The sequence below is a fragment of the Ambystoma mexicanum genome, chromosome 9 (assembly GCF_040938575.1).
Source record: "Ambystoma mexicanum isolate Mex_15411 chromosome 9, UKY_AmexF1_1, whole genome shotgun sequence".
In the NCBI taxonomy this organism is placed as follows: domain Eukaryota; kingdom Metazoa; phylum Chordata; class Amphibia; order Caudata; family Ambystomatidae; genus Ambystoma; species Ambystoma mexicanum.
This window is the reverse complement of record NC_090931.1, coordinates 328994027-329006275: the sequence shown is the minus strand read 5'-3', so window position 1 is coordinate 329006275 and position 12249 is coordinate 328994027. Positions and strand designations below refer to the sequence as shown.

Here is a 12249-nt window from a genome sequence, read left to right as displayed (position 1 = left end):
CAAGTGCCTCCTGGGCAGACCAAGGACGGCTCTGATGATGCCATTCTGGGTGGTCTGAAGAGCAGAAATGTTGGCGGCAGAAGTGCCAGCCAAAAGACTGTTACAATAGTCAAACCTGGAGTTGACTAAGGCAGAGGCGAGGAGAGACATATTGTTAACAGATAGAAATGGTCGCATAGAGGAAAGTTGCTTGATGATCCACGTTACATGAGGCACGGGTTTTAGCCACCTGTGAGCGCATAGATAGTTTGGCGTCAGTGGTGACACAGAGCTTATTAACACTTTGAACAACTAGGGATAGACACATTAGAGATCATAAATGATGCATAGTCCCCTGGGAGATTCTTTAACATGTGACTGAAGCCGGCTATAAGAATCTCGGTTTTGTCGGCGTTAAAGGCCATGGAGTTCTGAATCATCCAGGAATGGATAATGGAATAGATGCCTGAAATGGCGTTGGAATCGGTGGAATAAGAGCAGGAGAGTTCGAGGATGACCTGGGTGTCTGTCAGGCTGAGATTCTGATCTTGCGTCTGCGGAAGCTGCTGAACCCCCGACAATCCACCCAAAATGTAGTACTCAGAGCTCTGAATTGTTTATTCAGCTCAGTTTACCACACTTCTAGGGGAAAGGGGGAAAAGTGGATAAAATAACAAACACCAGGCTGGAAGCTATTGACTAGCTGGTTCTCCACCTGTAGTAATGACATAAGCATATACAACACCACATTTACTCATTGAGTCACTGACCTCATAAACTATATCCTTTACTAAATAGTTTAAAAAACCATACCTGGTACTTCTCCTTAAAATGCCCTGAGAAGTGATTTAGTAGATAAGACTTCCTTACTAGTTGCCAGGAGACTTAATGTTAATTCAGCCTTCTTAGATAGGTCCTTGAATGCTTTAGCAATCTTTTCCTGTAACTTCTTATTCTTCAATTAACTTTAACAACTTATTAAGTTTAAGATGAAGTAATAGAAGTTCCAACAAAATCCAATCTGGTAAAGTCTTTGTATGCTAAGATTAGTCTCTTAATGAAGAAGAGCTTGAAACTTGCGATGGGAATTCTCGTAGTAATCACACGCTAGCGCGCTAAAGTTGCACGTAGCCGAAAACACGTACATGCGCTTTTGTTCCACATAGCAGAAAACCCGCACACGCGCAATTTTTCAACGTAGCAGGAAACACGTACATGCGCTTCTGTTCCACGTAGCAGAAAACAGTCACACGCACAATTGTTCCACGTAGCAGGAAACACGTACACGCGCTTTTGTTCCACGTAGCAGAAAACACACACACGCGCAATTGTTTAACATAGCAGGAAACACGTACACGCGCTTTAGTTCCACGTAGCAGAAAACACGCACACGCGCAATTGTTCAACGTAGCAGGAAACACGTACACGCGCTTTAGTTACACGTAGCAGAAAACACGCACTTGCGCTATTGCTTTATTTAACGGCTGAAACACGCGCTAGCTCTGAAGAGACACGTAGCTTATGAAAACATGCACACGCGTTACAGTTTCTGTGTGGATTAGAAGAACATGCTCGTGCTCGTGAACCTTTTCAATTAAATTAACCTTTTTACAAAAAATTAAGTAAGACTAGAATAGTTCTGTAAATAGGTTTTCTTCCAGTTGGAAGTAACAGAAAGCACTTATCTCTTGAATGAGTCTCAGAAAAGTTCTTCTTCCTGAAAATGGAATTTTCCCACTCCTGTCCTGTGTCCAAATGAACTCCGAACTCTTTCCCAGTTTAATACTCGAAGAAGCCGCTCGACTGCTTGAAACTTGAAACCCCTGATCAAGTTAAGCAGGAGCAGCTTTACACACGTCCTCTCAGCTGGGCTACGACGATGAAAGGCAGTTTTGAATGTTCACTGTCCTTCCTATAAACAATCACCAGCCAATCAAAACTTAGGCTGAGCACTTCCATCTTGGCTTGGGGCCTTTTCCAAAAGCTGCATTTAAGGTTAAGGCTAAATTGTCTGTATCAAAATAAAACCAATCATAACACACCAAAACCCTTCCATACTACATATGTGCCACACCTGACCCAATGTATGTAAGAATATGTCAATGTATGTAACCTCTGACCCTAGAACATGTAAATGTATGTAACACCTGACCTAATGTAACACCTGACCCAATGTAAGTAAGAATGTGCCAACCTGACAGTACCCCCTCCTAAAGCCCAGTCCCTGGGCCACTTTTAAAAGGAAATTTCTTATGAAATCTTTCTACCAAACGGGGAGCATGCACATCTCTTGCTTCTGCCCAAGTGCGCTCCTCCGGTCCAAAGCCTTCCCAATCGATAAGATACTGCAACTTCCCTCTCACTCTTCTCGAATCTAAAATTCTCTTAACTAAAAATTCTTCTGAAGCATCTTCCTCAACCACAACTGCCGAAGGAGAAGGTGTTAATCTAGTTCCTTTAACCACAGGTTTTAACAAACTGACATGAAAAGTTGGGTGAGTTTACATATGTCTAGGTAACTTAAGACGAACTGCCACAGGATTTACCACCCTCTCTACAACAAACGGTCCAACAAAACGAGGGCTAAACTTATTCTTTCCTTTAATTCTCAAAAACTTGGTTGATAACCACACCAAATCTCCCTTACAATACTGAGGACTCGCCTTTCGTTTAAGATCAGCAAACCTTTTGTATTTTTGCTTACTTTCCACCAACACACCTTTAGCCTTCTCCAAATTTATTTTCATAACTTCTAGTCTTTCTTCCACCTCAGGGTTTCCTGAATCACTACTTACCTCAATATTTAAAAAAACGAGGATGAAAACCCCGTCCTAAATAAAAAGGAGACATAGACGTGGCATATTTACTGCAGTTGTTATATGCAAATTCAGAAACCCACATCAAATCCACCCACTCTTCACCTGCCTGTAGATAGCACCGCAAATACTTTCCAACTCTTGATTTATCCTTTCCACCTGACCATTAGTTTCGGGATGGTAACCTCATGAAAGACATACCTCAACTCCCAAACTTTTACAGAAAGCCTTCCAAAATTTTGAAATAAATTGAGATCCTCTATCTGAGATGACCTGACTGGGGATTCCATGTAGTCTAACAACTTCTTGCAGAAAACTGTGAGCTAAACTATCGGGGGAAACATCTCCCTCCATCGGTATAAAATGTGCCTCTTTAGTGAGTAAATCAACTGCAACCAAAACCGATGTATACCCTTTATCTTGCGGAAGATCCGTGATGAAATCCAAGGACACTGAATACCAAGGCCGCGGTGGAACAGGTAAAGGCTCCAATAACACAGACGGCTTTCCGACGAGGCTCTTTGATCTTGCACAAACCTCACAGGTCTTAACAAAATTAAGTGTATCTTGTCAAATCTTATTCCACCTAAAATTTCTTCTGACCAACTCTAAAGTCTTCCGATACCCAGGATGTCCTGCCAAAACAGATTTGTGACCCTCTTTCAAAATCTTTTCTCTTAGTTCTACAGAAGGTAAATAGAGTCTGTTATCGAGATAAGGCAAACCATCTTTAATCTTGCGAGCTGGGTCCAGACAAACGCAATCTTCAAGTTGTGTCTCAGAAATGCATTCCCGTACCTTCTTGAAAATTTCACTCTCCTTTTCAATTCCAGCAAGAACAAAATGTTCAGGGGCGATTAATGGAATTGGCTCACTCCCCGACTTAACTTCACTTTCTGGAAACTGCCGAGACAAAGCGTCCGCCTTTTTATTTTGATTTCCCGGCTTGAAAGTTACTACAAAATCATATTCAGCGAAGAATAATGACCACCTAAGTTGGCGAGGCGTCAGAGTTCTTGCTGTTTTCAAAAAAAATAAATTTCGATGGTCAGTTAATACCGTCACCGTGTGACGTGCTCCTTTAAGGAAATGTCGCCATTCTTCAAATGCAACTTTAATAGCAAGAAGCTCACAGTCTGAAATGGTGTAATTTTCCTCAGCTGGTGAAAACCTCTTAGAAAAATAGGCCACTGGATGTAGTTGCCCAGTCACATTATGTCTCTGTGACAACACTGCCACCATTGCCACATTGGAAGCATCCGCCTCTACAAAAAATGGTTTAGATGTATCTGGATGAATCAAGATCGGACTGGAAACAAATCTCTCCTTCAAAATCTGGAAAGCCTCATCGGCCTTAGCCTCCCAAATAAATGGAACTCCTTTCTTCAATAGCCGAGTAATTGGAGCTACTAAACTGGAGAATCCCTTAATAAACCTTCGGTAGAAATTTGCAAAGCCCAAAAAACTCTGGATCTCCTTTACCTTAGTTGGAGTTGGCCAATCTCGTACCGCTTGCACCTTCTTGGGATTCATTTCTAAACCACTTGGAGTGATCACAAAACCTAAAAGTTCTACTGAATCAGTATGAAACTGACTCTTCTCCAATTTAGCATAAAGATTATTCTCTCTTAATTTCCTTAAGACATGTCGAACATGGATCTTATGTTCCTCTAAGTCCTGAGAAAAAATCAAAATATCGTCAATATAAACGATAACAAAGATATCAAGATATTCTCTAAGAACCTCATCGATAAAGAATTGGAAAGCTGCTGAGGCATTGCAGAGACCAAAAGGCATCACCTGGTACTCATACAGTCCAAATCTGATTTTAAATGCCGTTTTCCACTCGTCTCCCTCTTGGACTCGTACAAGATGGTAAGCTCCACGTAAATCCAACTTAGAAAAAATGGTGGCACCTTGGATCTGATTTAACATTTCTGAGATGAGAGGGAGAGGATACCGATTTTTCACAGTCACTCTATTTACTGCCCTATAAACAATACAAGTCCTAAGGGATCCATCAGATTTAGGCACAAAGAACAATGGTGAAGCTGCCGGCAATTGAGAGTGCCAAATAAATCCCTTAGCCAAATTTTCCTTTAAATATTCTTTCAAATAATCATTCTCTTTTTCTGTTAAAGCATAAACCCTACTTCTAGGTAAAATAGCCCCAGGCTCCAAATCAATCCCTTTTGACTTCACTTCTTTGTTCACCATCTCAACCTTAGACCTCTCCATCCTTCCCTGAAACCTTACATCTCCCTGAGAACGTCTACGCTCAAGACGTCTTTCTGCTAGACGAAAATCTAACTGAGCAACCAAATCAATTAGAGCATCCAAAGTAGTAGGACGCTCCAAAACTCCCGCCAAGGCATCTTTTAACTCATCCTTTAAACCTCTATAAAATAAATAAGCCCTCTTCTCCTCTGGCCACCTACTCTCTAGAATTAGAGATCTAAATTGAGTGATATAAGAAATCAACTCCTTACCTCCCTGACGAAGCTCCAATAGTTCACCATCAACCTCTAAAGAGACCTGTCTCTTGTCAAACATTTTTTTAAATTCAGCCAGGAAAAGGGAATAATTATTCAAAGCCAAACTCTTTTGACTCACCAAAAGACTTGCCCATGCAGAAGCTTCTCCAGATAAATAGGATAAAGTAAATGTCACCTTTGAGGCATCCGTGGAGAATAACTCAGGATGACTTAAGAAATGCAATTCACACTGAGTCTGAAATATTTGAATTTTTTTAGAATCTCCCAAAAAACGCTACGGGGCAGCCAGAGGAACAGACATAACTAAAGTTCCTAAACCTCCCACCGCCTCCACTCTACTTGGAAGCCTAGGTTTGTGTTCTTCCCCTTCTCTCACCAACTCAGGAGGAGACCCAGCACCCCCCGAAACTTCTACTTCTTGCATTTGAGTTACCTTCAAGTTTAACTCATTCAACCTTTGACTAAGATTTGAATATTCCTGATGAGCAACCCGTAACTCTTCACGCATTTCTCTAACCATTACTCCCAACGCCTCCATGGTTGTCTCATCGGGGTTCATAACAGCTTGGGCAGACTACTTTTATTGGCCTTTCATTCTGTCAGGCTGAGATTCTGATCTTGCGTCTGCGGAAGCTGCTGAACCCCCGACAATCCACCCAAAATGTAGTACTCAGAGCTCTGAATTGTTTATTCAGCTCACTTTACCACACTTCTAGGGGAAGGGGGAAAAGTGGATAAAATAACAAACACCAGGCTGGAAGCTATTGACTAGCTGGTTCTCCACCTGTAGTAACAACATAAGCATATACAACACCACATTTACTCATTGAATCACTGACCTCATAAACTATATCCTTTACTAAATAGTTTAAAAAACCATACCTGGTACTTCTCCTTAAAATGCCCTGAGAAGTGATTTAGTAGATAAGACTTCCTTACTAGTTGCCAGGAGACTTAATGTTCATTAAGCCTTCTTAGATAGGTCCTTGAATGCTTTAGCAATCTTTTCCTGTAACTTCTTATTCTTCAATTAACTTTAACAACTTATTAAGTTTAAGGTGAAGTAATGGAAGTTCCAACAAAATCCAATCTGGTAAAGTCTTTGTATGCTAAAATTAGTCTCTTAATGAAGAAGAGCTTGAAACTTGCGATGGGAATTCTCATAGTAATCACACACTCGCACGCTAAAGTTCCACGTAGCCTAAAACACGTACACGCGCTTTTGTTCCACATAGCAGAAAACATGCACACGCGCAATTGTTCAACGTAGCAGGAAACACGTACACGTGCTTTAGTTCCACGTAGCAGAAAACACGCACTCGCGCTACTGCTTTATTTAACGGCTCACACACGCGCTAGCTCTGAAGAGACACGTAGCTTATGAAAACATGCACGTGCGTTACAGTTTATGCGTGGATTAGAAGAACATGCTCGCGCTCGTGAACCTTTTCAATTAAATTAACCTTTTTACAAAAAATTAAGTAAGACTAAAATAGTTCTGTAAATAAGTTTTTTTCCAGTTGTAAGTAACAGAAAGCACTTATCTCTTGAATGAGTCTCAGAAAAGTTCTTCTACCTGAAAATGGAATTTTCTCACTCCTGTCCTGTGTCCAAACGAACTCCGAACTCTTTCCCAGTTTAATACTCGAAGAAGCCGCTCGACTGCTTGAAACTTGAAGCCCCTGATCAAGTTAAGCAGGAGCAGCTTTACACACGTCCTCTCAGCTGGGCTACGACGATGAAAGGCAGTTTAGAATGTTCACTGTCCTTCCTATAAACAATCACCAGCCAATCAAAACTTAGGCTGAGCACTTCCATCTTGGCTTGCAGCCTTTTCCGAAGGCTGCAATTAAGGTTAAGGCTAAATTGTCTGTATCAAAATAAAACCAATCATAACACACCAAAACCCTTCCATACTACATATGTGCCACACCTGACCCAATGTATGTAAGAATATGTCAATGTATGTAACCCCTGACCCTAGAACATGTCAATGTATGTAACACCTGACCCAATGTAACATCTGACCCAATGTAATTAAGAATGTGCCAACCTGACAGTGTCATCTGCATAATTGGTATACAGGACACCCAGGTCATCAAGCAGCAAAAGTAGAGGAAGAATGTAGATGTTGAAAAGAGTGGAAGACAGAGAAGATCCCTGGGGAACACCACGTGTGAGCAAAGAGGGAATCGATGAGAAGTTTTGAGAGACAACACGCACGCTCTGGGGGCCCAAGAAAGTGGCTTGCCATTGGGTGGTTAGCTTAGTACAGCCGACGAGAGAAAAGCTTGTGGTCTACTAAATCAAACGCGGTGGAAAGATCCAGCAGCATAAGACCGCTGGATGGCCGCCGTCGATAATAGACGTCAAGTTAGATTTTAAATCAAGCATAGCTGTCTCGGTGCCATGATGAGCACGGTAACCGGATTGATGAAGTCCCAAGATTGCATTGTCGTCAATTAATTTTTGCAGCTAATGGTAGGCAACGCGGTCCATAACCTTCAGCAAAAAAGGGACGTTAGTTATTGGTCGATATCCATGCTTCCTTCAAGTTTGTGGGTACTTGACCCTCAAAGAAGGATTGATTAATTAGCTTGGTAATCCAAGGACTGGTGCTCTCTAGGCATTGAACCAATAACCTAGAGGGACACGCGTCGCCCTTGCAGGAGGTGGGCTTCATATTAAGAAGGATTTTTGTCACCTCAGCGACAGTATAAGGAGTGAAAGAAAAAGAGGGCTTTTGACAGAAGGTATTGTCAGCTGAACCTTTACAAGAGGGGGCAGGGGGTAGTGTGGCAGCTGAACAAGAAAATTATTGCTTGGTGGTCTCACTAGATAACAACAAGGGACAAGGCTCTTCCAGCGTGTCAGTGGGTGGTGAAATAGACACTAATGGAGAGGGAACATGTATAATGATGTTGGGTGATGAGGTACTGGCCTCCAAATGTGAGGCGATCTTTGCAGAAAAGGCATTGTGAACGGTCTGACACCAAGTGGCATCTTGTGTTTTCTGGGGAGTAGTAGCCTGCATATTGTCATTAAATTCCTGAAGAATCGAGAAAAGTTGCTTGGGGCTAGATTTTGCTTGAACAATGCGATTATTGTAGTAAGCCGATTTAGCCTGAATGATCGCAGATTTGAAATTTTTAGCAGCACATTTATAGGCGGCTAGCAGAGCTGGGAAGGGTTGTTTCCGCCAAAGAAAGACAAACTCAATTTTAGGTTTATTGATATAAAAATGTTACCTTAAGTACACAGTTCGTAAATGACAGCTCAGTAATCTGATCGAACACTTGCATGTGTCTGGATGCAAAGTACTTTGGATGCATGTGGCCTCTATGTGGTGACATGCAAGTGCATCATGAGATTGGAGGAGTGTGCTGAACTGTCACTGCAAGCAAGTTGCAGTTCCGTAGTTGTATGGAAGTAGGCTGTGAGGTAAGTAGTGTGTAGAGAGACTAATGCAGCGCTCTGACATCACGTTTCTCTCAATCTCCTCTGGTAGGTTCAAAAACCGTCTAGCAAAGTGTAGCCTGAGTGCACACATGTGGGTTGTCGTTAGATATAGTTATGTGTATCAACACGTAGTGCATGGGATGGGCGTGAAGCCACAGATGTGAGGCCAGGAAATTAATGATTTTACTTCTGCAGCTAATTTAAAGCAGACTACAAAATGGATTAAAGGAGAGCCACTTTGGTGCAGTGGAAACGGAAAGCAAGTGTTGGGGGCTAGTGGATAATCTCTCAGATTGATTAGGAGTGAGTTATCCATCAAGAGGTTGACAGCAGTAGAGAGCTATATAAGTCTATCTTCCATTGCGATTGGTTCTGAGTAATTTCTACTGAGAATGTTCTAACGAAGACTGAATGCAAAATTATTTGTGTAGGCAAGGCAAGACATTCTGCAAAGCTATAGATTTTCCTTTCAGTTCTAGTGTTGCAAGGACAGACAATTTGGAGAATGAAAAATCTTTGCCAACTATAGAACCGTATGTACTAGCTGGGTTTGGATCATATTGTGGCATTGGATGAAAAGAATGAGATCGGAAAAGGGAATTCTGGAGGCCTATAGGGAAGGAAAGGGGAAACAATAGTAAATCAAGAACCGAGGCTAGTATTCATTACCTGCCCAGGTATCCTAATGAAGGTGCTGAGTGCAGCGCCAGACTGTGGTGGTGGGAACTGCAGGACTCGCCTGTTCAATGCAGAAAAAAGAACAGTACGTGACCAGGTGGCAGTGACGCAATGACGTCATCGCACCGCAGTGCATGTAACGTCATTGCGCCATGCACAGGAACGACTATTTGTAGGGAACGTGGCATTCATGGCCCAGAGGACTCAAAGTATGGGAACATGAAGCTAAAGTGGGCTGTGGGGGTGGTTGAGTTGAACATGAAAACAGAAATAAAGGTACAAAATAATGCATTGATAAAACAAGTATAAAATAAAAAAGAATAAAAAAGCACATTGGAAAAAATGAAAAAGGGCACTAAATGAATTGGGAAAAATGGGACAGAGGGAAATTAACAAACAAAGATGCAGATGAGCAGCGAGAGCTGATAGAGGTGAAAAAAATGAATACATCGATATACACATGTAAACCAGTATAAATAAGTGAACCAGTATAGTGATTAATATAGATACTGGGTCCATACTGAGAAACCAGAGATGCAGAATAATCATGTGGTAATAGAAGTATAGACAAATAAAAAAAATGCCAAAAAGTAAGGGAAAAAGACACTGCATGAGAAACCAATACAGATATAGAACCGTCTACGGACAAAGAAAGCTAGAGAAAACAGGCAAAGTTGGTGAGGACTCGCACCTGGTTCACATAGGGCCTCATTACGAGTCTGGTGGTAACCTGCTGGTGCTACTGGCGGGTTGCCGTCAGACATTACAAGTCCTTGCGGCCCTGGATGTCAGGCACCGGCAAATGTTGTTTCCAATTCCCGTCGCATAGGACTCCATGGGAGTGGGGAGACGGAAGCGCCATCACTGTTGCTAACAGTGCTTCCATGAAAACTCTGCGGGCGGGTGCTGTTGAGTCCTGGCAGGTCCGACCTGTTGGGCGCAATGGCCCCAACCCGCAGAGTTGTAGTGTGGCGGTCCGGGAACAGTGTCGGTACGGTGCGACCGGCACTTTTATTTCCAGACCGCCACACTTGTAATGAGGCCCATAGTCTCTTTGAAGAAATGAGATGAATTTGTACTGTTTGGGCTCAAAAAATAAAGTTTCCTCTGGAGGAGTTTACCCTTTATTGACCATAAAATGATGATTATGGTAAATGGGACTTAAAAATATTCCTGATCCTAAAATCATGTGTGAAGGGAGAAACTATGCACCTGCAAGAAGGCATATGTATAAGAGTCCATGGAAAACACCAAGTAGTTTTCTGCTTCTCTTTTTGGAATGTATAGACTGCTTACCCCATAAGATTCGCCTCCAGTTTGGGTAGAACGCAAGCATGACCTATGTAATAAAGCTTCTGAGTTGCAACCTAATTGGGCTCGCACTGGTAAAAAGAAATGTCAATACGGTTACATGTGTCTAGAGGCAACTGCAGACTGTGGGAAGGAGGTGGGTGCAGGGAAGTTGAGCTGAGGAAAGAAAGCCCAGATCACCTGGTTGTCCATGTCAGGTTAAATGTAAATACTCTGGTGAGAATAGGTAATAAATTAGTACTAACTCACAATGAATCTAAAAGGAACAGATGTTATTAACCATGTACACCAGGACTGCTCCCTGATGATTGCATGAGGCAATAAAAGAACTCAATGAGAACATCACTGGACTGTGAGGTTACCAGAGCTGGGAACCAGAGTGCAACCTTCACCCACCAAGAAACAAGGAAAACCATTTTTGTAAGCAAGACTAAAACAAGTGGAAAGTACTGGCATGATGGAAAAGAACATGGTATATAGCAGGCAAACTATTGAAGATGAAACAATACTAAGAAGGAATTGGCGATGTGGGAGTTTAACATGGCAAGGAATGGGCATGAGAGTAGGAAAAGGCAAGAGGGCCATTGGGTGATAGACTGCGATATAGAAGGGTCGACTGGGCAAGTGTAAATAAAGAGAATGTAAAATGTAAGATTTAGAGAAGAAAGGTTGACTTGGAGATGTTACCAAGGGAGGTCAGGTAAGATTCATGGAGTGTGTGTTTGGGCAGGAAGGGAACATGGCAAGGAGCAGTGACGGTGTTAATGTTAGATTTAGGCACTGAACAATTAATTAATGAGGGACAGAAGGGAAATGTAGGTGGGATCAATGTATACATGGGAAGGTTGGCTAGGGGAGGAATTGGGGAGGGTTGGAAGGTTACAAGGATGAATGACTGCCAAAGAATAAAGTGATATGAGTGAGGTAGGGAATCTGTCATAAAGGAGTGACTAGGGGATGGTGCGAAGATGGCATGAGAGGCAACAAAGACTAGCTGCTGGAGATATGATAATAACTTTTTTTATACAGCATTTAATGCCCAATTCATCCCACTTACAAGCAATGTAATAACAGGTATTATTATTTTCCAATGTATAGGTACTCAGTTAGAAAGTAAAGGGTGCCAGTTGGAGACGGGAGAGAAATTGGATGGAATTCTGAATTAGGGTGGTGTGATTTGATGAGCGTGGGAAAAGGGATATGGAGATATGGTGGCTAAGTAAGGTTAATCTGGCTATTTGAGGGAAAAGAGAAGGGTGGCAACAGGAAAGAGGATTTACAGTAAATACAGGCAGCACTTCAAAGGGACTCATCTCGCTACCTTCCATCGTCTGTTTCATTTTCATCTTTTCTTCTGAAATGTCATTATTTTCGATCATCTGAAATAAAAGAACAAAGGTTTCAATATGATTGATCAATCAGAGAAATACGGGATCACAAGCAGAAGTTAAATCAATGTAAGATAGTATAAAGATAGGCTTTTGAGCATTCCTTCTGAAAAAAATAAACAC

General features: G+C 41.9%; 1 protein-coding gene and 1 long non-coding RNA gene across 6 annotated transcripts in view; one reads left to right on the top strand and one right to left on the bottom strand.

Annotated features, from left to right (window-relative positions):
• Nucleotides 1-12249, bottom strand: part of CLIP2 (CAP-Gly domain containing linker protein 2) — a 705753-nt gene that overhangs the window by 42512 nt on the left and 650992 nt on the right. For all 4 annotated transcript variants that reach the window (XM_069614741.1, XM_069614743.1, XM_069614740.1 and 1 more), the window contains one exon: nt 12060-12117. In XM_069614741.1, coding sequence (XP_069470842.1) covers nt 12060-12117 — 58 coding nt within the window. The remainder of the gene's footprint in view (nt 1-12059; nt 12118-12249) is intronic.
• The window catches only part of LOC138488027 (uncharacterized), an 80863-nt gene that overhangs the window by 61913 nt on the left and 6701 nt on the right, over nt 1-12249 (top strand). The window lies entirely within an intron of this gene.